This window comes from Buteo buteo, chromosome 22 (genome assembly GCF_964188355.1).
Source record: "Buteo buteo chromosome 22, bButBut1.hap1.1, whole genome shotgun sequence".
Lineage (NCBI taxonomy): Eukaryota > Metazoa > Chordata > Aves > Accipitriformes > Accipitridae > Buteo > Buteo buteo.
Window position 1 is genome coordinate 17,211,948 of NC_134192.1, and position 24,758 is coordinate 17,236,705.

The window sequence follows — 24,758 nt, forward strand, 5'->3', positions numbered from 1 at the left end:
TCCCATCACTGCACAGAGGACAGCTAAACTGCATTAGGGATGTCATAGTTGTAGCCTTTTGGCTTGGGATGCTCTTTAGCATGACATTCCACAAATTCAAGTGTCTACTCAAGTGGGACATGTTGAAGGAAGACGTTATTACTGCGATCTACCAACAACCCTGCAAATCAACCATTTGGTTGAATAGCAGCTCAACTATTAAACTGGGTAACTCTGGGTGACTTGATGACCACCCTCCTTTTGCAAAAATGTGCCCCACACCATAGTGCCACAGGGGGACATACTCCCATCTGCAAGTGTGTGAGCACTTCAGCAGTGGGTCTGAAACAGCATCTGGGTCCCTTAGCGAGTAACAATCACAGGAGATGTTACCGCAAGGGCTGAAGTTGTCTCTGTTTTACCCAAGGTAAGAGAGTCCTGTGAGACAGGACCAGCTCTGAACACAAGCAGCATGAGTTTTGTCCATGCTGGAGCTCCAAGGCCATGTTGAAGAGTCCAAAGCCCCAGCAGTTTCCCCAGCAGCAGGATCCCACATTATCCCCTTGCCCTATTGTCAAAATACAGGTCAAAATCCGTGCAAGGCCAAGTATTAATAATAAAAGTAACTTTTTAAAGGAGGGATTTCGGTCTGAATCTCCTCCTTCATCACTCACCTGTGTTGCGTGAGGACGTTGACTGCAGATGGGTGGTTAGCACAGTACGTCAGGTACAGGGAGCGGAACTGGGGCATCAGGTTCATGAAACAGCCTCCCACACGCTGCTGGTTCTCAGGGAGCCTACGGACGCCAACACACCAGCCACAACGTTAAGCCTCTTGATCTGCACCCTGCAGCTATGGCACTCTCAGGTATCTGCCCAGGAACCACCCGCTGCACGGGGACATTTCCAGGTCACCATGTAACTGCAGCACTGAGCAATATACCCATGCCTGCCACTTGGGGAGGAGGAGGAAGGACGTCCTCAGATGTGTCTGGGTTTCTGTGGTGCGGACAGTGAGTATCACAACCCGTTATTAGCCTGGGACAAGGTGTGACCTACCCTGTCCTCTCGCACAGCAGAGCTGCAGCTGGGATGCTGTAGCCCACTGGAGCTGATGAAGATGTGCTGGAAAGAACTGGGTGTAATGCAGGAGAGGTCCCACTGTGCTACTCATGAACATGAGAGAGGAGATGGAGAGAAAAAGGGAAGCCACAGCCTGAATGTACTTCCAATATTCAGTCTTTTCCCCATCTCTTTTAAGCCCTTCCAAAGGAGAGGCCGGGCTAAGGCTGAACATGTCTGCCAGCCTGCCCGTGGGAAATTATCACCTCTGATAATTTGCTCTTTGCTCTCTGGCAATCCCCACCTTCATGCCTGCCAAATCTCTCACCCTGCATGTGTCTGCATCTTGGTCCAGGTACACTTTCATATCAGCTCTAGTGACACTCTCATTCAGCAGATGCCTTAACAGTAGAAATGCCGGAGTTTCTTCTACCTTCCCTCCTGCCAAAGCACTAACTGCTGCCTTTCTTCAATCCTGTTATTTTCTTCTATATTTAACAACTCTAAGACAGCAGCCAGGATGAACATTAATGAAAGTGTCTTTCCATTGTTTTTAGCTGCAGTTTAATAGCTTAACAACCTCAATGCTATGGCACAAGCTTACTTTGCAACTTCTTCCAAGGCTTGGTTCAGTGTTTGCTGAAATGCAGAGATTTCTTCCACATTTCCCAGCAATGATGCGATGTCCACAGCGCTGAGCCTAAAAGAGTCAAATCGCCAATTAGCATCAAAGAGACGTTGCGCTCAGGAGCACCCCCATGGTCTTTGTAAGCGGTCCTTCCAAAAAGACCCAAGAATTTGTCTTTCCCCAGATACATCATCGGACATGGGAAAACACAAAATCCATGACTTGTGAGCTACAGACCACAGCCTCCCAGAGAAGATGTCTGCTGTCAAGGATTATCTTAATTGGATTTTAATCACTTAATCACATTAATCTTCTCAGATGTTTAGCTGTCTAATAGACACGGACAGATGGGATTTCAGCCAGGGGTGGGGAGGGAGGTGTGTGCACAGACACAGAGACAGCTTTGTCTTCAGGGATTTATGCTGCGGGTTTTCCTACATGAGGAGGGTCCTACAAAGAGGCCCCTCAGGTAGATGTTCCTTTATTCCTTAAGTGAGGTTGGATTTTTCCTAGCCAAAGCTAACATGTCTGCTTCTGTCATCCTCAGAGTCACTCGTACCACCCTCACTTAAGCCATTTGTCACCTACAAGGCTGAGAGCATGAGAAATTTTCACAGCTGAATATATCCCACATGAAGATTTGGGGAAGGGAGGGGAGATTTAAATACAAAGGCCTTAAGACACCACTGTCCTATCTCTCTGGACTGGCCAATGTCCAAATATCTGCCCTCCGCCCGTGATGCTCCAGGGCTGCCCAGTCCTCCCGCAGCGTGCTCAGCCGGAGGGACCCCGGCCCCAAAGGCAGCTGCATGGACAGAGTCACTGAGATGGCACCGTTTGGAAAAGACGACTATAAAGCTGAAGCAATAAGCAGCAGGTGAAGTTAACTGCACTGGGTCTTTTACACAGAGTGAAACTATCGATAGGAATCTGCAGATAGGCACCACTGCGCTGCCGGTCACTGCCTGGGTAAGGACAGGACGGTGTGTGCTGCCTCTGCACCAGCGTGGATGGAAAATGCATCAGCTTATTTCTGCAGGTAAGCCCTGACAAAGTCCCCCAGTTTCCCTGGCATTGCTCAGGTTGTAAGGTACGGCAGCATGGTCTTCCCAAGCATGGAGGTACTTAATGCCGATGGCTGTGCAGACGGGGAGACAGGGGAGTCACTTCTTGCTCAGCAGCAGTCTGGATTTAGCGAGAGGCAATCTAACGGCAAAGAATATGTGTCATCACGCACGAAATGAGGAGATGACTAGGAGATGCCACTTGGGGCTGAGAAGTCACAACAAGGCAAATTACAAGGGGAGAAGCCATGCAAGGCACACCGCCAGGAAACACGCATGCTGGGACAGCCACACACGAGCTTGCAGATGGGTTGTAACAGGCAGCCCTCTACCAGATGGAAATGCCCATCTCTAACGCAGCCCAATGCCTGCACGATCACCGAGGAATAGGAAAGAGCAGAAACCTGTACAACATGCGCTTTTATTCTGGTTCACAGAGAAGCTGTGAGGCTTTACAAGAAGAGCAGTAACAGTCCCTAAACATTCAAAAGCAGGGAAGTAATGAACTGTGGTCGATTTTACAGGGTTCTCTCCACCTCAGATGCCCTTATATCTTACTTATCGTAAGACTGGAGGGGTCTTAAGTAAGTTCCCAGAAGTGACTGTAGTTCCTTCGCATAATCTCGTTCTGTTTCCAGAATATTTTGCAACACCTAGGGTGAGAGACAGAGCACTGAGTAGATCTTTGTACTAGCAACTAGTCAAAGGAACATGAGATCAGCTTCCAAGTGTGGAAAAGCATGGAAGTGTATTTTAAGTCCATAAATTACATTTGTTAATGCAGAACCCAGAACACTCGGGAAAGCCCTGGGGGGTCCAAATTTGGGATTTTACTTTGCAAACTGGGGGAGGCCTGGAAAGCAGGTGTTAAGGGCTGCTCCTTCTTCTCTGGCAAAGCATGAAGACAATGTCAGTTCAGACCAGAGTTTAGTATTCGACCCCTGAGAGGCTCATGCCTAACCCTGCATGCATAACTGGCTGCCAAGGTATGCAAACAAATGATTTGTGCATGCATCCTGGGAGCACCGTTTGCACGAAGGCAGGCAATAATTTAAATGCAACAGTGGCCAGACCAAGGACGGCTCCCGCAGCAGCTCAAGCCAGGTCACAGCTCACTTGCCACTTCAAGGACATGCCAGGTTGGGTTTGGTCCTGCTAATCTATCTCAGCAGCCAGTCTGACTCCGGCAGCAGGGTAGGCAAACCCACTGCCTGCACGCTCCCAGTTAGCACTCAAGTTTCTCAGCGTGGATGAGCTTTGGAGACAGTGGAGGTGGTTCCCAGCACTCTGGACATATTGTTTCTGCTTTGCTTTGCTTGAAATATATTTAGTCATGCTGATGAGCACGTTTCACCTCTGGCACCAAGAGCCAGGGACGTTCACATGCAGGCATTTTAACTCTCTTACACCGCGGGGTTCACTCTAGCCTGGACACAGTGGGAAGGTACCTGCCCCCCCTTTGCTAGACCTCACTGCTCCGGTAGCAAGATGGTAGAGGAGGTGATGTTTCTCCACCCCTTCTGCAGCCACAGTTCATAGCCCAGCGTGCTGACCTGCTCCAAAGCCAAGCCCAGTTAACAAGCCAGGTTGTGAGCCGTGGCAGCTGCCCCTTCCCTCAGGTCTGCAGCTGCTGGCAGAGGCACAGGGCAGACAGCTCGGAGTGTAACACCTCCAGCCAAACCCAAGAAAAAGATCATGGTTCAGAGCTCTAATTTGGCTTACTTCATGCCATGATGCTATCTCCCCATTTTTATCAAAGGGAGATAGCCCACGGTCAATGGCAAGGACTGGACCAAAGACATTGCGCCTTATTCCCCAACACTGATCTCAAAGCTGCCACCTCTGCTTTATCATCTCAGTCGCCTACTTTGAGTCTCTCCTTCTGACATCTTGCAGCAACTTCCATTTGTGGTTTATTGTCTCGACAGCCTTGAATCAAGGAAATGGCAACAGCTGCATTTAAATACAGAGTCACATCCCCAATTGTTACAAATCGCTTCAATGATTTCTAAGGGAAGGAGCCAGTTCAGAAGATTAATAATACGCTAATTATTAAAATGTATGATCAGCACTTTAAAACTTACCACAGGGTAATAATTCTTTGTCAGCTGAGTGCTTTCGAGTCCTTTTAATGCTTTGGGAGAGAGTGGTTTATCTGTACAAAAAAATACATCAATAAATCACAGTGCACAGCTCTCATTATTCCAGCAGGAAAAGTCACTGCCGCATAATGTTCACCAAACCTAACTTCACCCCTGCGAACACAAAACTTCAATTGCAGGGTTTGTTTGCCTGCTTCAGGAAAACTAGGAGCAAACCAAAGGCGTGCATGACACTGAAGGCAGCCGAGCAAGTTGCACCAGAAGCACTGCGCAGCGTCTGCCAGCTAACTTACAGGTTTGCTCTGAAATCTCTGGCAGCAGCCCAGTGTCTGGCACTGTTTGGAACTACAGTGTGGCTTCACCCGGCCCACAAAATTTGGGTTTTAAAACTGTGTGTCTATCAGAAATGCTGGATACAGCATTTTGTTCCAGGTGATTCACAAGGCACTTGAAGCCAACACCAATCAATATGCTGAACCCTGATCCCCGCAGTCATTTGTGATGCAAAAGCCTTCTCTGAACAAAGGTAGATTTGAACAAAAAGCTCCCACAAACCTGGAAGTCAATTCTCATCTTGTGCATTTGCTAAATCCCCGCAGATGCCTCCAGCATGCTACGCGCGTGCACGCACACACACGTCCACGAGTCCCTGCTCCATTTTCCTTCCCTAGAGAATCCCGTTCCCTGCCAGCAGCACAGCTTTGCCAGCTCTCCCGGCACCGCAGCGGCACTGTTACCCCTCCGGACTGAGACGGGTCAGCAGCACAAGGCTGCACCGCCGGCCCTGGCCACGCTGCACGCCTCGTACCAAAATGCCTCTGTACCGTGCGGAGCAGCCAGTCTCTCCTTTCTCCCTGCAATCGCTCACAGAAGGCAATTACTTTAACACGGATAGCAGGGGAGAAGCTTGAAATTGATAAATTTAGCCCCTGGAAACCGCAGCTTGATGTATTGTCTAATTATTGCCCTTGTAGAGTTTCCTGTCACTTCCAGCTGGGAGCTCTGTGCCTCACTTGAAGACTCGGAGGAGCTTTGCTCCATGCTGCTAGTTATTTCCACCCAAAGGGCATGCTTAGGACACAGCGGAGGTACAGACACTGCTGAAAAACAAGTAACTCCATTTAGAGTGACACGTCTCACACTTTGGAGGCGAGGAAAGCAGCTCCCGCTGGCTTGCAGCGAGGGCTCCCCCCATGCTACAGTCCCCAGGCAGCGGTCCTGGGGCAGGAGAGGGTTAGCTGATGGTTCCTGCATCCTTCATTTGCAATACGACCACACGTCCTGAGCAAGCAGAGACATGGGGAGTGAACCCTCCTCCCACACGAAATGGGTGCTGGAGGGAGGATCTGGAGGGAAAAGCTCTGCAGATAAAAAAATCTGATGGGCTCCTACATCAGGATCAATGGTAGACTTGTCCTTCGCTTCAATGAGGTGCCGTTATTTCACGCAGCTCCCATCTGATTTTCCCCACAGGACTGAAGTTTGCTCTCCTTTTTTTTAAAACATTTCTCTTCTCCACTCACTGACTCAATTAGCGATTCCTGGGTTGTGCCAGACAAGCCTTCAATCTCTGCTGCAACGTCCTGCTCCAGCTCAGACATCATTTCCCAGAGGGAAACAGTGGGAGATGAGGTATCCTAACAATGATTTTTTCATTTAGAATTAAACAAAACCTGGCCTAATTCTGAGCACTCACTCATTAAATTTATTCTTCTCTACTTTGCTTTTTTGCTTGCAAGTGTGGGAGCAAGGATGTCTAACAGGGGCTGTACATTTTGCAGCCACTTTGCAGACCACTGCTGATGTCTCACAGTGTTTGAGGCCAGAGCTGATCCTGAGCCATAAAACCAGCACCAAGCACACAATAGGTCTCTGTCTAGGGTAAGCCCTCAAGGCACATTAAGGAATTAAATTTGAATTTTGAAAAAAACCAAGTTTACTGTCACACAATGGCCTCAGAAGCAGAATGGGATGAGCTGCTTGAATGGATATGTAACACTACAGGGCAGTTAGCCAGGGGCATGCTTCATGTCATCACCACCCCACATCTGGTTAAAATCACATCGCAGAAATTGTTAAGGACACTCAAGACAAAGCTCAATAAAGGCAGATGTCATCAGATGGATCATCCCCTCCCTCTTCCTTTCTCAATATCACAGCAGAAGATGCATCTGGGGGAAAATGTACTATATGAAACCAACCATCACTATGGACAAAACCGGGGGACTGTTCCCTGTGGCCATATAGTTTTTGTTGGTTTCCTCACTGCGACCGTGAGCATCCATTCTACCACTGCCAGAAATGGCAGGATCAAACGCAAATACATTGCCTGACCGAGGTCTCTAACAAAAAGCTAATTCTGTGCTCAGACACTGGAAGGACCTGGCAGCTCTACATGACAAAGGGGACCCACGAAGCCATCTCCAGGCTCGTCCTCCAGCAACATCCCCGCTCCCGCACTGCTGGGACTTGAGAGAGCAATAGAAAGGCACGATGCGCTCGGGAAGAGGGCGAAGCAGCTCTCAAACAACTCATGCGAAAGACTAGGCTTTACCCTTCTGGCCTCTTTCATCCTTCAATTAGCCCTGCTGCTTTAAGGACACAAACGCTCCTTAATAAATAGCAGCAATTTCCCAAAGGCACAAGGATCTACACTGCATTATACTGCTGTCATTCAATCAGCCCTTGAAAGCAATTTGCTTACCGGTGGATTTGATTTCTCTGACGTAGTTGCTTGGGAACCAGCCTGTTTTTCCATTCAAGGTCCCTTCCCACCAGCCCCCTTCTTCAACCCGGGTGACATAAATAATGTCTCCTTTGTTAACGGAGAGTTCATCCTCATTGGTCTGCTTAAAATTGAACCTGGCCTTTACCACCAGCTGATGACTGCCATTCTCGGTCATCTCCTAAGGAAAGAAACATGGAAAACCATCAGTAAATAGTCCAAAAAAGCAGAAGCCACTAGGACAAGCTATTGTTCTTCTTTGTTGTGACAGCTGTTTTTTCAGTTTTGCTCTTTATAACAGCAATAATGTCTTGCTTTTGTGTAAGCACTCCTGCCAGAGGACCACAAGGTCCCTCCCAAGCATTAATTTAGTTTCACAGTGCAATGGATGGCAGATGAGAATGGTTCTTCTCATGTCACAGAGAGGAGTACCGCGGTTTGGAGAAGCCACGAGACTCTCTCCAGCCCGGGCAGCAAAGCCGTGATGGAGATCGGGGGAGAACAAGCCCTTCTGGTGTGCTGGACCCACGGGTACCACTCATAGCCCTCTACTCCCACAGCCACCAAACCCTTGATGGGATGTTAAATAAAGGATACCACAGGCTTGGACTGCCTCCTTAGCACCCTCGCTGACTGTGAAGCTGTGCCGTTGGAGTCAGTGTGGGGACCTCCAGCTGCAGAGCTAAGCGACGATAGATGTGAACATGGCCCTTTTGACGGCTGATCTGGTGAGGCAAAAACAACATCTGAGTTTTACCCAACTGTCCACCACCTCTCTGCATCACAGCAAAGCAAAGAGTAAAGCCTGTAAAGAAAACAAGAACAGAGCACAACAGTTGGAGGAGCATCTACCAGAGCAGAATAGCAAGTGCACTGCTCCAGTGTGGGTACTCCTAGTCAACAGTGAGGATGGTTTTGCTGGGATGGGTTAACCCTTCCATGATGGGAGAAGTTGAATTGCATCCCAAGGCACTCCTAGGTTATGCCAGCTCTGCAGCCACACACCCGATCACAGTATGTTTTTGAAATCCCCCTTAAAACTGTTTAGAAAATAGAATAACACTCAGCCCAATGCTGCCCAACTGGGAATGTTTCTGGGATTCAAGTAAGCACTGTCGAAGGTGTTTCAAAGTTTAGCTTGCAAGTGAGCACTCTTAGGTCACCTCTGCAGCTGCAGCGTGGGCTTCCCCGCTGAGTGGGGAAGAATGCTGAACAGCTGGTCAACACAATCGCGTCTCTATTTAGATAAGTCCTTCTGGGTTCATTATACAGCTGAAAGAGGCTAGGCACAATTTTGATTACTGTTCGTAGACCGTTGCCATTACCATGTGAGAGAGGGATTCAGACTGTGCTGAGGAAGGACAGGAGCGTCACCCCTCAGACCATCCCAGCAGCTCTTGGAGTTGCCTCCTTCACATGCTCAAAGCAAATTGTTCTGCAAACTAGTCTCTGGGCTTGTTCCTGCCACCACGTGCCTGATGCTGGAAACAACGCTGCTGCTCTGACACATATCTGTTTTTCACAATTAGTGATTTGTTTCTACATTGATACCAAAAAACTTGCCAGAGGGTAAAAAGTTTTCTGGTTACAACTGTCCTGTGCTGAGATTGAGACAGTGGCCTCATCACCGAGAGCAGTCCTGGCTCCTGCAGGACCTGGCATCACTCAGCCCCAGAATCCTGCTTGGATGCTGCAGAGAGGAAAAACATGGGATTCAAGCCACTCAGTAATTCCCAGTACTTCTCTGCTACTGTAGCTCATACCACATCATGGGACAACACTCAGATCACCTCCTTTCTAGGTGCCATGGTGCTCAAATGAAGCAACGGTAGACATTATCATTTCAGTAAACTGTGAAGTACTTTCAAGATTTGCCTTGTAGCTTCTTTTTAGATTTAAGAACATTTCTGTATCCCAGAGCTGCTGTTTTCCACCGGTGGTGTGGACCTAGCATGCCTATGGAGCTCAAAAGGAGGACAGAGAAGAGCAGTCTGCGGTCTGCAGGTATCACTTTGCTGGGTGTGCAAGTCACCTGGAAGTTTGGAGTTCTTCTTTGAAAATGCTGCGAGGAGAGCATGATCAAGCACCAAGTGTGCGCAGGAATCAGAAAACACAAACTCTAAGGCTGCTCTTCCCCCATTCTCCTCCAGTCTGAATGTCAACATGGAAAAGTCATTCCGAAGGGGAAGTTTGGTGGGAGTTACAGGAACTCAGCTGGGCTTTTGTTCTTCCCAGAGGATTTTTGTTTCGATAGGAAAACACCGCATCCTTAGATTGGACCTGGAGCAACACAAACTGTGAGCTCCTGGAGAATGGGCTTGCTTTGTCTTTCTCCAACGCCTTGCACAATGGGGACCAGGTCCATGACTACAACTTCCAGGTGCCGCTGTCTTACAAACCCCCAACCGTACCGCACCCACGCACCGGTCCGCCTGGCCCATGCTCCAGCAATGGACAACATTCCCATTAAATCTCGTGTGCTGCCAGTGAGTCAGTTCTCTCTCTTGCCCTGCTCGTTACACAACTGCCTGACGACTGCAAGGTGAATTCCCAGCTCCCTGGGCTGCAGCAACAGCAAAACCTCTCTGCATGGAAAACCCACTTTGCAAACACAGAGTGGGTTTTTTTCTCTGAAGCATCCTGATATTTGAGCAGGAGCGGTTTCGGCTGCTCCCGGCGACTCACAGGCCGGGAGGGGTGGCTGGCTGCCAGCGTGAGATGTTCTTCCCCTGATTCCTTCTAAAAAGGGAGGGCGTAAACCGCGAGTCCAGACTTCTCCGCTTATTCAAGCCATCAGCAACAGTCCCACGGAAATGACTCGGTTACTGTAGATTTTATGCTTCTCCCTGCCCCTCCCAATCTTCCAAAGCTTTTATAAATATCTGCAGCAACCTAGAAACAAATGTAAAACTGACTTTGACAGTTTGGCAGGGAAGCGTATCATTTATATTGCATCATGACAGCGTCCTATTTTATGCCTGGTCCAGCATGGAACACTGCTGCCATATGTTGCTTAAACTATGGTTAAAATAGCTGGGTTTTCTGCTCACATTCCTACACTATTTTTGGCAGATGAGCTGCGTCTGATCCAGCACAGCTGGTTTTCCTCCCCTGCCCTCTCTTTCGGATAAAAGCATCAAGCTCTGTATTGCTGTTATTTGATGGACAGCCGCTGAACTCTGAGTTTATCCACTACAAACAATGCCTCTAGTTACTTGCATAACAACATCCACGAAGACCCAAGGATTTGGACTTCAAATGGATGCTCAGAAACACATTCCCACGGCGTTTCCTTAGCTGTCACCTACTTCCCTCGGCCTCCGACAAGGGTGTCGGGATGCAGCAGCCCTGTGGGTGTCGGGATGCAGCAGCCCTGTGGGTGTCGGGATGCGCAGGGATGCTGGAGCCCTGGCCGCAGCAGGAACTGCAGCAGCCAGTACGAGGCTCATCCTGATGCTCCACTGAGCCCTTGGCCTCTGGCGAGACCGACAAACTGGACCATCTGCAGTGGCGGTTTGTAGGACACAGGCTCCTGCTTCTCAGGAACTTGGCCAAGCCACCAAAAAGCAAACGTTTTAAGACATGTATTTATTTTACCCTGTACTTTTCCCAAGGGTGTTTTCTGCCTGAGCAGCTAATTATATCGCAGGCATTGCGCTTTTTAACATTTAAACAGAGAAAGCATATGTTCAAACAGATGTTTGCCATGAAACCAAGAGGATCCCAGCTTCCCTATAGTCCCGTCGGTAACGTGTGATAGGAACTATTCTCCACCAAAGCCCCATCCCGCGTCTCGCCCAGTGACTGCACGGGTGAGCTGGGACACCGGTGGCTGCAAGAGTAGAGCTGGGGCTGTAAACAAGGGGGCTGCTGTGACAAGGGCACCGCAGCCTCGCCGCCCCATCAGCGCACACCCCATCGCAGCCCTTCGGTCCAGCAAGGAACAAGCAAGCACAGAGGCAGGAAAGTTTCTCACTCTTTTGGCTTTCAGGGTAATGAAGCCCATGTCAGTCCTAATGACAGCATCTGCAAAGGTTGCTCCTGGTCTAGGCAACCTGCATTTTATATCCCCCATCATATTGAACAGCAAGAGCTTTCTACATGGGGTCACTGGGTGCTGTCATTTAATGGAGCAGTGAGAGGCTGTAAGGAGAGGTACTGAGGCTGAATTACCATTCACTGACTTCTAGGGAGAGAGCTGGCAGCAGAGCTGAGTGCTGGCTGCAGAAGGGCAGTCTAAGAACCTGAATTTCTTCAGAGGAGCACTATACACACACACACATAGGTGTGTGTGTACATATATATACTATTATTATTATACACTTTATATATTATTATACATTATATATTATTATATTATATGTATGTTTCTGTTTATATAATATATACATGATAATTCATACAATAGTTTATATAACGTATAAATACAGTATATATTTTATATATATATGATTTTACAAAACCTTGCAGCAGAACAGAACAGAAAAGAGGAAAAAGGGAGGAAAGGGTCCAGTCCCAGCAATGAGGTTGTTTCACTAAACACCCGAGCAGCTTCTGTAATAGCAGAAGAGAATCCAAAAGCAAAAAACTCAGCTGAAAGAGAAGTGAAACAACTGAGAAAACCACCACAAACCAAATCTAGGCAAAATGCAGTAAGCCAACAGAAAAACCTTGCCATGAAAGGAAAATTATGGGTTTGGGGTTTGAATTTTTCTCCTTTCAATTGCCTAAAATGTAATCCGCAACAGGGAAACTGAAGAATTCTCCTGGTGCTGGACTTCAGTGGGTGTGCAGGACTCCCCGTGCAAATGTGCTTGTATGATAGGGGGCCATAAACGCTTTCCACCCTGCAAACTCTTCCCAGCTCCATGCAGACCTGCTCGTCATCCCCTCAGAAAACAGACCCTGGTCCTCCCACCGCTCCCCAGAGCACCACGGTGTCATCATCCCTGTTTAACTTCTCCTTTCACAGCCTGTGTGACTGAATATCAGTTTAAAGCAGCCTGTGGGGAACACCTACATATTTGGGATGGAAACAAGAGGAGCTGATTTGCTTTGCTTCAGCAGCCTGCTCCTGCACCCACGGAGGCAGGACAAGCCATCGGCTTGATTCCCAAATCTGGGAGCCTATTCCACTGACCCAGGGCGAGGAGAGAGGGAAACATCAATACAATTGACTGAGCATCTGGCAACAACGTACGTTTTGACATTCAGTAAAGACATTACACAGATGGATCTGTTTTTCTCTTTGGCTTTAAACGCACTACTTAAAATCTGATATTTGCATTTTGGGAGGTGCATGCTCATTTACATTGAGGCTTCTTTACAATGACCTAATTTGAGATCCCTTAATATTGTCAAAACTGAGCCGAGGTCCCTTAGTGTAAAGCAATAATAATCAAGCTCTGCAAAGTGCATACAGCAGCTCTGGAATGCTACATCTAAAACCAGAATTGGCAGAAGCATGAAATGTCAATCCCACCGTCCAGCATCAGGCATTGGTGCTGGCAGCACAATTTGCCAGCCTCCAGAAATCACTCTAAACTAGGAATTACCAAAACAAAAAACCCACCCCAGCATACATACGAGACAGAATTTGAAAAGATGACAGAAAAAATCCCTTTTTTCTTACCTTCGGTAGCTTTATTTACAGCTGTTAATGTACTCAGGACCTTGGAGAACTGTTCTCCGGTGTACAAATCATGTGGATCAAACACCTGCAAAAGAGGAACTTGGTCACTTGAGCCCAAAACATCTCACTCCGGCTGTCTGAGCAGCCCACGTAGAGGGTGACAGCGAGGATTAAGTAGCCCGTATGTCTCTGCAGGGGAAGGGTGTTTATTCAGGGCTGACAAGTCCCATTTCCTTTATAGCAAGTGAATTCCTGGGGCACCGGTGGCAGACGGCATGGGAAGGACAGGGGGACCTGGCAGCATTTGGAGCGTAACGCTGGGGACGGGAAAGGAAGAAATCGGTGCTGTCTGCAGAGCAGGGACTCCTCTGAAAACCACGGAGAAGGTTATTGCTTGCCTTGAGGGAAGGAAAGATTTTGCTGCTATTTTTGTTATCGAAAGCTGAAGAGATTGAGGCTGTCCACACACACACACACACATATTTTCTGCAGCAGAAGAAACAAACACACAGAATTTTCTGCTATTGCAATACAGCATATATAACACATTTACATTTTTTTACAGGAAGCCAAAACCAGTTATTTTATGTGCAAAAATAAGAATTTTGTGTTGCTAAGCCTCAACGGCAAAACAGATATACATAGTTAGCAAGGGCTTTTTTTCTGTGACTGGTAACCTGGACCTTGTACACCCAGGCCCTTCAGAAATCACCACCAGCACAACGAGGGGCAATTTGAGTTTCCAAAACACTGCAATCCCCTCTAACACCTGAGAAACGCCCTCAAGTTCATACAAACCCTACAAGTCCTACCATTAATGAAGCAAAGAGAAGTGATACAAAAAGCCCCCGTTATTGGTACCACCAAGGCATCATCTGCTAATCCCCAAACACACGTCCTGCAGATGGAGACCACAGATCTGCAAATCCAATGAACAGGAAAGATGATTTCAAAGCTCTCCTGGCAGACGCCATCTACTTACAGACGCTTCCAATGCACTAAAGACCGTATCCTGCTAAATAAGTACCGGAGCCTTAATTACTTTCAGGATAGTACTGCCCTTTAATATGGCCCATTTTTGCTTTCCACATATAGCTCCTCGAGTATGCTTGGCATATTTCAAATAGGAAGGGGACCGGCCTCTTCCACAGCCCTGGATGCTCGCGGCATCTCTTCCTCTCAACAGACACATCAGTGCAGCAACAAAGTCCAACACGGGCAGTACAAAGGCTGCTCTTTGTTGAGAATATATTTAAAAATTGACTCAGCCTCAATACTGGGAGAAAGGCTTTACCCTAAAGAAAATTTAAACCACGCTCAGAGGAACGGCCTGCTGTCATTACAAATATTAAAACCAGTAGCTCCGCAGCTCCGATCGCATCTACCGCCCTGCACATTTTGGGGACATCCCCACCTACCTTGGGCTGTTTCTGAGCTGATCTATCGCCCGTGCTCCCTTGGGTTTGCTCCTTTGGACCACGCGGACCCCATCCCCTCTGCCAACTGCTGCGTGAACTAGTTTTCCTGCCTCGCAGTTGCAGCCAGCGCTATCTGAGCATCGCCTCCAGCCCTAAGCAGCGACGTTTGCGTCTCCGTGGAAAGAGAGATGGTAATGGAGAGCCTGGACGTGCACTGATCCTGTTGCCAGCCGCTGGAGGATGCACCGTTACAGTAATGCGCCTTCACCCTCCTGCCAAGCAGGAGAGGAAAGTAAACAGCGAGGCTGGGATGTTTGCGTGCATCTCTCTGGTGTGTCATTTTCTCAGTCATACCCTTTTTCTTCCACTTCAGTAAGTCCAGAAAAACAAGTCCTGCCTTGAATGAATGGCATTTTTTTTTTTTCAAGGACTAAAGCAGTAAAATACATCCCTGATCCTTCAGTGCACATAATAGTGCTGTAAGCTCAGAGTCATCAGACTGACAAAGTCCAGAGGAAAATGGTGGCGGGAGGGATATGCAAAAAATTCTAGCACAAAAGGAAGCATCAACTTCCAGGACTTTTCTTCACGGAGAAATTGTCCGGAATAGCTACTGTGGAACAACGGCTATGTGGAAAACTCTTCTGGATCAGCTACTGTAATGTAAATACACTCTGCAGCTTGTTCCAGAATAAATTCATCATACAGAAAAGTCCTCATTTATGAGCTAAAAAATGACTTTCTCCAGCACAATCCATCCATAACTCTGTTCCTAACTAAACGACAAGCTGCAAGGCTGGACGAAAAATAGAGGGGGGAAAGGCTTTTTCACTCTTGGCTCACGGGAGATCTGGTGGATATAAGTAAAGCCCTGCTTAAATCTATGGCTGTCATCTGAGGATCTCCATTAAAATGCTTTTCCGACTTTGAGAACCACAGGCTGCAGCACCCCTTGGTGAAACACTCCGGCTGCTCCATCAGGCACCGCACCGGCAGAGAGAAAACCTGCACTGCTGCACCGCCAGTCCGACAGACAGACAGACAGACAGCGAGAAGGTGAGGAGGGGCCGGTGCTGGCAGGGCAGCGACCAGGAGAGCACCCAGCTTCTCGGCAAGAACGAAAAATCAAACCCAGGAGCATCTATAGCAAGTTACCGGCACCCGAAATCCCAGTACCGGCATGGGAGGTGCGGCAAAGTCAGGGGAAGCCGCCTTGCGCTTCCAGCCCGAGCCGTTTCATCCGCCCAAACTATTCTCGCAGTCAGACAACACCCCGGCCAACCTCAAGCCGGCCCGCAAAACCCAAAGCTCGGCGCGACCGCGACCCTTCCCCCAAACCCGAGGACGAGGGCTGGAGCCCGATCGTCCCACGCCCGCTCCGACCGCGGGCGATGCCGGCCTTGCGGGCGCTCACTCACCCCGGCAGCCGGCGGCCGAGGCTCCGCCGGCTCCGCGCCTTCCCCAGCCGCAGAGCCAGCCCCCCCGGCGCCCGGAGCGCAGCCAGCCGCGCCGGCTCTCGGCCCCGCGATGCTTTTTTCCACACGCACGCACGCACCCACCCGCCAACCCCCAAATCTCCTTCGCTTTCCGGGCAGCAACGAGCCGCGCTCCACCGCGGGGAGCCCCCCCCGGAGGCACCGGCAGGGCTGCCCGGGGGATGGCGGGGGGGGAACGCCGGGGAGGCCGGGTCGGGCGCAGCGGAGGGGCCGGCGCGGTAGCGGAGCGGTCGGTACTCACGGCGGCGGGCGGGCGGGCGCGCAGCCCCGGGGCATGGCGGCGGCGGGCGGTGCGGGGGGACCGCGGGGCGGCCGCTGCGGCGGCTCTGACCCGGAGCCGGATCGCGGCGCGGGGAAGGGAAGGGAAGGCAAGGGAAAGGAGAGGAAAGGAAGGGAAGGGAAGGGGAAGTGACAGGCGGCGCCGCCGCCCCGCTCCGCCCCGCCGCCCGCTCGCTCGCTCGCTCGCTGGCGGGTCGTGCGGACGCAGCTCCCTCCGCCGGCCGCCGGCGGGAGGGGATGGGGGGGGGGAAGCGGTCGGCAAAGGGGAAAAGGGAGGTGGGAAAGGGAAGAAGGGAAAGGGAAGGGGGGAAAAGTAAATCAGGAAAGAGGGGGGAAAGGGGGAAAAGGAAAGGTGAAGGGAAAGGGGAAAGGGAAGGGGGAAAGGGAAAGGGAAGGGGGAAAGAGAAAGGAAAGGGGGAAAGAGAAAGGAAGGGGGAAAGGGAAAGGAAAGGGGGAAAGGGAAAGGAAAGGGGGAAAGGGAAAGGAGGAAAGGGAAAGGAAAGGGGGAAAGGGGGAAGGGAAAGGAAAGGGGGAAGGGAAAGGAAAGGGGGAAGGGAAAGGAAAGGGGGAAGGGAAAGGAAAGGGGGAAAGGGAAAGGAGGAAAGGGAAAGGAAAGGGGGAAAGGGAAAGGAAAGGGGGAAAGGGAAAGGAAAGGGGGAAAGGGAAAGGAAAGGGGAAAAGGGAAAGGAAAGGGGAAAAGGGAAAGGGGAAAAAGGAAAGGAAGGGGGGAAAGGGAGAGAAGGGGGGAAAGGAAAATTAGGGGGGAAGGATAGGAAAAGAAAGGAAAATCCAGGCTACTGAAATGATAATTTAGAGTGGTTTTGCGCCACTGAGAAGAGAAATGCTGCAGAAGAGTCTGTAGATGAGGCACAGTTCAGCTGAGGCAGTGAATTCTCAGAGACAGCATGTCCTTGCCACGGCGAGCACGGTGCCTCTGCTGCGTGTGCCCATCTGTTCGGGGAACACTCTCCTGCGGGGAGCACGAAAATCCCCAGACACTTCAGCACAACAGCGGGCTGCAGCATGGAAAGGGAACGAAGCCGTACTGACATCCAGGGTGAAGCCCGGCTGCAGGTCCCAACTCCATGCAGGACATAGGGGTGTCAGAAACACCCCCCACACCTGTGAGCTGGAGACCTCTGGGACACCAGGTCACTCTGAATTCGGACATACCCATTCTGCAGTGCTTGTGCTGGTTGGTGCTGAACAGGAGCTCTTGCTTTTGACGTTACCCAGCTAGGAAAGGTAACATCGCTTTGGAGTGAAGCTAAAGCAGAGCAGGCTTTGGGAGCATGTGGATGGGGAGCCAAAGTGGTGATGATTTTTCATCTGCTCTCCCACACCCTCAGTCCAGGTACAAAGAATTTGGTGAAGCTTGCAAGCCTCTCCAACTGCAGGAATAGCTTCAGTTCTGCCCACAATGGCAACGACATACTGCATGCTCTGTGATCGTTCTGGACAGTCAGGTTTAATCCAGCTATTGATTTACCTTGCAGATACCGTTCTTAGTTCACAAAATTTAGCCCCTTGCCAGAAGTTTTGTGGTTGTATTAGCAATAAAATGCTGCTGCTGAATGAAGGTCTTGTGCTTCCTCAGCAGTAAATGATGCTTAGCTATTGAGCTGCTGTTATTATATACACGGTTGTGTCAAGAGCAAAAGCAGACTAACCTCCCATTTGTACTGTCAAGTACAAGGTAGGCCAGGAGCTTTCTACCCGATTTTTCTCTTTCCTCATGATCTTTTCCCTGTATCTTCTACACTAGACTCCACCTGGCCATCAGGACAGAACCTCTCGCCTTCCACTTTCCACCTCAACCTGCTTGTATCCAGCTGTCATTGCCTTGGCAATACTCTCTCACTGGACCAGATCTTGGGTCCTAGACACAGCTCAGAGGTTGAAGCCAGTGTAAATGAAGCGTGATCAGATTATCTGCACTGTTCCTCAGTCCAAACCACCAAAGAATCCTCTAAGGACATGTAAGCTCCAAAGAGGTGCCCGTGTCCTCTGCCTAGTCCTCTGTCTTAGCAGAACTGGGCTGATAGATGTTCTTATGACTTGGATCAAATTCTAGCACTGAAAGGCAGTGGGAAAATTGCAGACATGGTCTCATTGTTTCACCTCATTACAGCACTTGTCTAGCTAGAAGGTGTTGATTCCCCTGCTTGCCTTCTTTTTTAGGACTAGCACATTTGAAGCAGCAAATGTTTGCAGGCTTTAGTCCTGGGCTGAAGCTAAGGAAGAGTTTGGTTATTTATACCCTGCAATGAGACAGACTCTTCCAGTTCCCACCACCAGTCTGTAGTACTGCTGCAACTTAATGGAGCCACCTCAAAGCAGGGAGGTCACAGAGCGTCCTTCTTTCTCTTCTACTATGTCCAAATATTTCACCATTCCTGTAAAACGGGAGAAGGTGCTGTTTGCCTCGCTGCATCTTTCTTCCACTTCCTAAGATTGAGTTACCAGGACAACAAAGAAGGGTAGGAGGGAAGCGCATATGTGTAGCTCTGCAGGAGTAACCTCTTTGCATGCCTTCCCACTGGAAGACATTGGCAAGCAGTATCCGTTCAGTGGAAGGTGGGACTTGGGTTTCAACTGAAAGCTGTTGGAAGCCCGACTTCCCACATTGATCGTCTTCCCTGCACGCTAGCAATGCCCAGTGAAGTGATGTATTCAGCTCCAAATGGCAGCTGTACAAATGTCTATGACAAAAATCAATTTAAGGCATAGTATAAAGGTAACCACTGCTTTGGCAAAGTACAACGAAGCCATGGGATGCTAGGATGGGATGCTAAGGTTATGTATGAAGTTTTTCATGCTTGAGATTCCCCTGGATGAGGCCCTTTTGTACAAATCAGTATCCAGAGTAGAAGTTGTGAGCTGTGACTTTCCTCAGAACATCCTCTTTTGCTCACATCTACAACAGGAACAGAATCTCTGACCTTAACATGCACTTGTCAGTCTCATGACAGGAGAAGTGTCTCAGATCCAGTCCCAGGCTACTTCTTCATATCTAAGGAACAAGAGTTCTCTGTGGCATCTGGAGAAGGGCAGAATTTGACAGAACCATTAGGGTTTTATTGTCAAATCCAAGGCCTGGGTAAGCAGCAGGATGGCTGTCAGGGAATTCAAACCTGTTAAGCCGAGAGTTTTCCTGATGTTACTCTTTTCTCAGGCTAGGTTATTGGAGAAGAACAGATTTACTGTCCTATGCTCATCTTCCTTAGACATAATACCTGATTACCGCAACTTCAGTGCTGATGGATCTTGGAACCAGAAGGTTCTCTGCAAATTCTGATGCTCCAAACATGCTGTCAGAGTAAATATCCTGCAGAGAAACCCCCTCTGAAGGGCAGTGGCCCTTCCCAAGGCAAACTAAGCATCAGACATGAGGGAGGACCACCTATAGGTACGCCTCTCAGAGTCTCTTTGCCAAGAGGGTCCAAAGAGGGCAGCATTTAGAAGGAACAGATGGCGGAGGGTTTTCATGTCTCCTCTGGCTTTGCCTTCAAGGCACTCAGAAAAGCTGGCAATACAGGAGGTGAAGAGCCAAAGGGAAGCATAAGCACTCTGACTTGTGCCATGTCTTGCCCACCATCTCAGCTGTCCTACCTTGAGCGTTCCTCTGCCTGAGGCTACAGAGAGGGGCCAGGAAGAAGCAAAATTCCTGTCTTCACTTGGCATTCTAATATGACTTAGTATTTTGGAAAAAAAAAAAAAAAAGAAGAAATCATTTTCATTTTGCTGCAAACTTTAAACTTGACCTTGAGAGATTTGAGCTTTTATTCAGCTTTTGGGGTCTCCTTTCACAGCAACCAAGACAGGGCAACCACATGAGCACTAGGGAAGTTACTGAAAGGTCAGAATATTTCGAAGATTAAGGGGGTTATAAATCAGAAGAAAAAAAGAAGTCAGAAACAGTTTCTTAAATTAAAATCAAGGAAGAAAAGGCACAGGGAGGACCAGAGAAACACCCAGAGCTGGACACACAATGTTGCTAGCTCCTAGCATCTGAAAACTGCAGAGTGTGACTGCAATATTGCAGAACTGGCTTTCAAAACTATGAGATGTTAAAGCACAACAGTTGAGGACTGTTCCCTTGTCCTATCTTTTAGCTGTTTAAGACTCCTATTTTTAGTGTTTTCCACCACAACCATTATGATTAGTTTTCAAATAGAAAAATAAACTCTGGAAAATGGAGGAAATCACATGGTCAGTACCAGAAGACTGGCAACACCCGTTTCTGATGTGATATATATAGAATCACTGAAGGCCTATCTGCTCTTAAAACTGGGCTGCTGCAGCAGGCTCTAAGAAATGTATTACTGGGAAACAACAGGCTAGTGAAACAGTTCTGGAACGAGCAGATTTTCATGCTGGTTAGCTAAAAAGCTCTGAAGAGAAAAAAGGCTCTTTGCTTGTTTAGACCTTCAAAGGAAAAGCACAGGAACAGAGCTACCATGGGTTGGACTTTTCTCACTGTGGTGCATGAATATTCTGTGTAATGCCCAAGGATGCTGTTCCTGCTTCTGGCAGAATTTGTCTTCAGAATATATTTTTTTCCACAATGTTGAGCGTTATTTCAAATGAGACAGTGATGGCTCTTAAGTTACAGGTTTCTTTTTTACTGTAGGAATTTAAGTGTGATACAAAAGTCTTTACATTTTAAATCTATATGCAATTAGTAAAAAATCTGGTGGCAAAATTTGCTGAACTCTTCAGTGATTCATTTAGACTCTGATCTCGCAAATACAAGCTATGCTTAAGCATAAGAATCAGCATATAGATAGGACCAGGAGTAGCTGCTGAATAGGTGTCTTTTGTCTTCATTAGGATTATTTTTATGTGCAAGGATCAATTTCATATTATGTGTTTGGTAGAACCTCACTCAACTGTTGGAAGGGGATGAAAAATACTGCAGTATTAAGAATATTTAAACCTTCATATTAAAGCAAGGCTAAAACCTGCAATACCCCTCTCTAATAATGAAAAAAAAATGTTAACAGGTCCACTCTGACTAGACAGACCTCCTGTTACTGCTGCACGTATTTCTACCTGACCATCTAGGTTTGTTTCAAAAAACAAGAAGGAATCTGTTAAGCTTACAGTCAATACACTCAGTTTCCAAATTCTCCAGGCAGAATATTAAATTACCCATGCTCTAATTTATGTTATTAATACAAAAGATGAGGAATTAATATTGATTTCATCCCTCTGGTATCTGGCTTCCTTTCAGAAGGCTGATTGAACAAGCATGTTACAACAATAAAAGAAAAGATCTTAGTTGACTTACCTCCACTTTAAGGAGTGCACAGCCTTTCAAGAACTCTTGAATATTACTGATGCAGTCAGCTTCATTTTTAGGCTCCAGGCAATACTGAAGAAAGAAAATCCACTGAGATCATTGCATCACCTTCCATATAGCCTCTGTTCAGAAGGCCTGCATGAATATTGACATGTGCGTTTTATACTGAATTAGGGAAGCTTCTTAAGGGGGCGGATGGGGGTGGCAGGCAAGCTGTTGAAGCAGGAAGAAAGAGCCACTAGAGGAAGTGATGCACACATCAAAATGGTCGGCATCTTGTTTTGAATGTCAACATATGACAGTGCCCTAAGTGACAGTGGGAAACTGATGACCTTTAAGAACACTCTGCCCCCAACCATCACATATAAGCAAAAGATAAGGAGCTAGCAAAACTGATTTTTGCATAACAAATAAAGGCTCCTGTTTTACAGGGTGGAGAACCTGTTGGGTTTTTTTACTTAAACAGCTTCTCTTCTGTGTTGCCATTTCCTATCTCTCATTGGACTCCTTCCCTTTTTTCCTCCTGCAGTTACTTATGACACTTTTGGACTGTCTGAAAATATGCTTCATAGAACTGTAATAGGAGGCACTCATATGGCTTAAATGGCTTCAGTACCAATGGATTTGCTGGCCTGGGGACAGTTCAAAATGGCATGGATGCAATGTTTATTATTTATTCCTAACCTAATCTGCTTCTCCAGTATATTTCCTGACTAACAAAGTATTTTACAGTAAGAGTTCTGAAAGAGTGAATATATTAAGTTGTAATTAATGATATTTACATAAATACAGACTAACTGCTTATCCTTCTATTCAAAACCAAGATATTTTGACCTCTGGTAGGCCCGGTATTTCCTGCCACTGAATGAACAGGCGCTAACTTGGCCAGCTGCAACCTTTCAGGGTTTTTTTTTCTGGCTGTAGCGACAAAATCAAAGAACTAAAGCTACAATCGTACTTTGCCCTCAATTAGATACAACTAGTAACTGAATCGTAAAACATTCATCTTTCAGATGCTTCTTGTTCATCTTACTTACCAAAGAAATCTGTACCTCGAAACGACCAGGACAATATTTTACTGAGCAGTGCTCCGTTTCAGGCTAGCAAAATACATCTTGAAGAGTTACCTTTTCTGCAGATCCCGGAAGAAGTCGATTAATGAGTTTACAAAGCACAGTTCCATCTTTCAGAGAAGTTTTCAGGAACTCTTCCGGATCATCTACTATTTTCTTAGGGGAATTTAAAACTCCTAATGAAATAAGCCAAGTTACAATTTGTTCTTCTGGATTCATCGTGGAGAGTTGTGCCGCCAGCGCAGTTCTCCTGTGCAGCAGCTTGCTGGAACCCACATCCGTGATTACATCTTCCTGCCTCTGCTGCTGCTTGCCGAGCTCAAGCGTGAAACTACTTTTTTTTTCGCTCAGCACAGAAACTCACCAAATCTTAAGACCCAGAAGTACTGTTACTCAAAGGTAAGAAACCTTTAATAAAAGTTTCTAGTGCTGTTACTTTAAAAAGAGACAGTGAAACCAGATCTTTAACTACACGTTTTCCACATTATTGAAAATAGAAGCATTTTATGTGGATACTTTTTCCACCAAAAAGATCTTACCTAGTGACTTCCTCCATGTGGCAGCTGGCATACTACCATCTGGTAAACTTGGTCTTAACTTGTGGCTATTACCCAAAAAAGTAAATTTGTCTTTAGTACTGTAAATAATGAACTATTTGCAGCATTAAAACTGAACTTCACACTAAAGATACTTGGTGGGAAACATCACACTAACTTTAAATAAACATTTTTTAACTTTATGTCACAAACCGAGTTATTAAAATTGCCTTTTATAGTAGTTTTCTATTTTCAAGGCCTGATTTTTGAAGATAAATTCTGATCATGCACTTTATCTTGTTTTTTCAACTGTTTTATACAAGTAGTGCACATATAATCCATAATGGTTTTTTGGAAGGTGATAATCTCTGAAAACAAACATCTGGGTAACTTAGAAAAGCTCATAAATGTAACTCATCCGAAGCCAAGAATGAAACTTCCCAACTATTTTACTACTCCTATTAAAATGTCCCTTTCCACCAGCTGTTCAAGATCCACTCCATGGAGCAGCATCAGTTTTTCACCCTGTTCTGGGACAGTATTAACCATCACTATTGATCATACCAATTTAGAAAAGTCCAGTCATCTTGCCATTTTCTTCTCCTTTTTAACTGTCCTTTCACTAGAACAGATGGAAAATGAAGCAACTCTGTTCACGATGCCAAAGAAGTTGGAGCATCATGGATTGAAGCAATAGAACAAGAACAAATTATCCTAGAGACCAGAATTGCTTGGTGACAATACTCTGAGCCAATTCCTAACCCTGTTACTTGAAGCAACTGTTTTCAAGACATCAGCGCTCTCAAACTGCTTAGGCTAGTAATTTAAAGGGTCAGGAGAAACAGAACAGCAAGAGGAAAAATTATATACGATAAATATGCATGGCTTTGTGTCTCCACTTTCCAGGTCTTATGATTGGTACTAGGACCTACATAAGGATAATTCTTAACAGCCACCAGTAAGAAATCAGAATTGCCTTTTTAGGGTTAGACAGACTTTTGACCTTTATGAGGATGCAAGGACGAGTTCCAGTTCTCTGTTGTGTGGAAATACTAGTAGTAACACATAGCTGCAGCCAGTGTGAATGATAAAGCTGGCTGAAGCTAAATTACAAAACTCACTGCCATCTGGTGAAGTACATCTACAACTATCCATGTATGTGCAAAACACTTCAAATTTATTACTAATTACAAGAACTTTAGGGATTTTTTTTTCCTTCTTCCAGTTCTCATGACCACCACTATTTTGTAGAAGTTGGTACTTGCAGTCTCCACTTTTCATAGCCTTTTTCTTTTTCCAAATTGGCAGTAGGCAACACAACTGCTAATGCTCATTCATCTACTGGAGACAATCATTTGTATATGTAAGACATGCACTTCAGGCGTTTCATCAGAACATACCAGTTTCTGATGTAAAGAGAAATATTTCAACACAGGGAAAATTACACACCCGCTTCATT

At 47.2% G+C, this 24,758-nt stretch overlaps 1 protein-coding gene across 3 annotated transcripts in view; it reads right to left on the reverse strand.

The window, feature by feature from the left end:
* ARHGEF6 (Rac/Cdc42 guanine nucleotide exchange factor 6) overlaps nucleotides 1-23,449 on the reverse strand; it is a 41,411-nt gene extending 17,962 nt beyond the window's left edge. For 2 of the 3 annotated variants that reach the window (XM_075054578.1, XM_075054577.1), the window contains exons 1-9: nucleotides 22,818-23,449; nucleotides 21,679-21,762; nucleotides 13,193-13,277; nucleotides 8,158-8,285; nucleotides 7,540-7,741; nucleotides 4,818-4,888; nucleotides 3,292-3,386; nucleotides 1,646-1,741; nucleotides 654-776 (exon numbers count right to left, since the gene is read on the reverse strand). In XM_075054578.1, the coding sequence (XP_074910679.1) occupies nucleotides 654-776; nucleotides 1,646-1,741; nucleotides 3,292-3,386; nucleotides 4,818-4,888; nucleotides 7,540-7,741; nucleotides 8,158-8,285; nucleotides 13,193-13,277; nucleotides 21,679-21,762; nucleotides 22,818-22,982 (1,049 nt within the window). In that variant the 5' untranslated portion in view covers nucleotides 22,983-23,449. Of the gene's footprint in view, nucleotides 1-653; nucleotides 777-1,645; nucleotides 1,742-3,291; nucleotides 3,387-4,817; nucleotides 4,889-7,539; nucleotides 7,742-8,157; nucleotides 8,286-13,192; nucleotides 13,278-16,347; nucleotides 16,505-21,678; nucleotides 21,763-22,817 lie in introns of those variants that run through there. The other variant, XM_075054579.1, reaches the window with a different exon arrangement.
* Nucleotides 23,450-24,758: the final 1,309 nt, after the last annotated feature.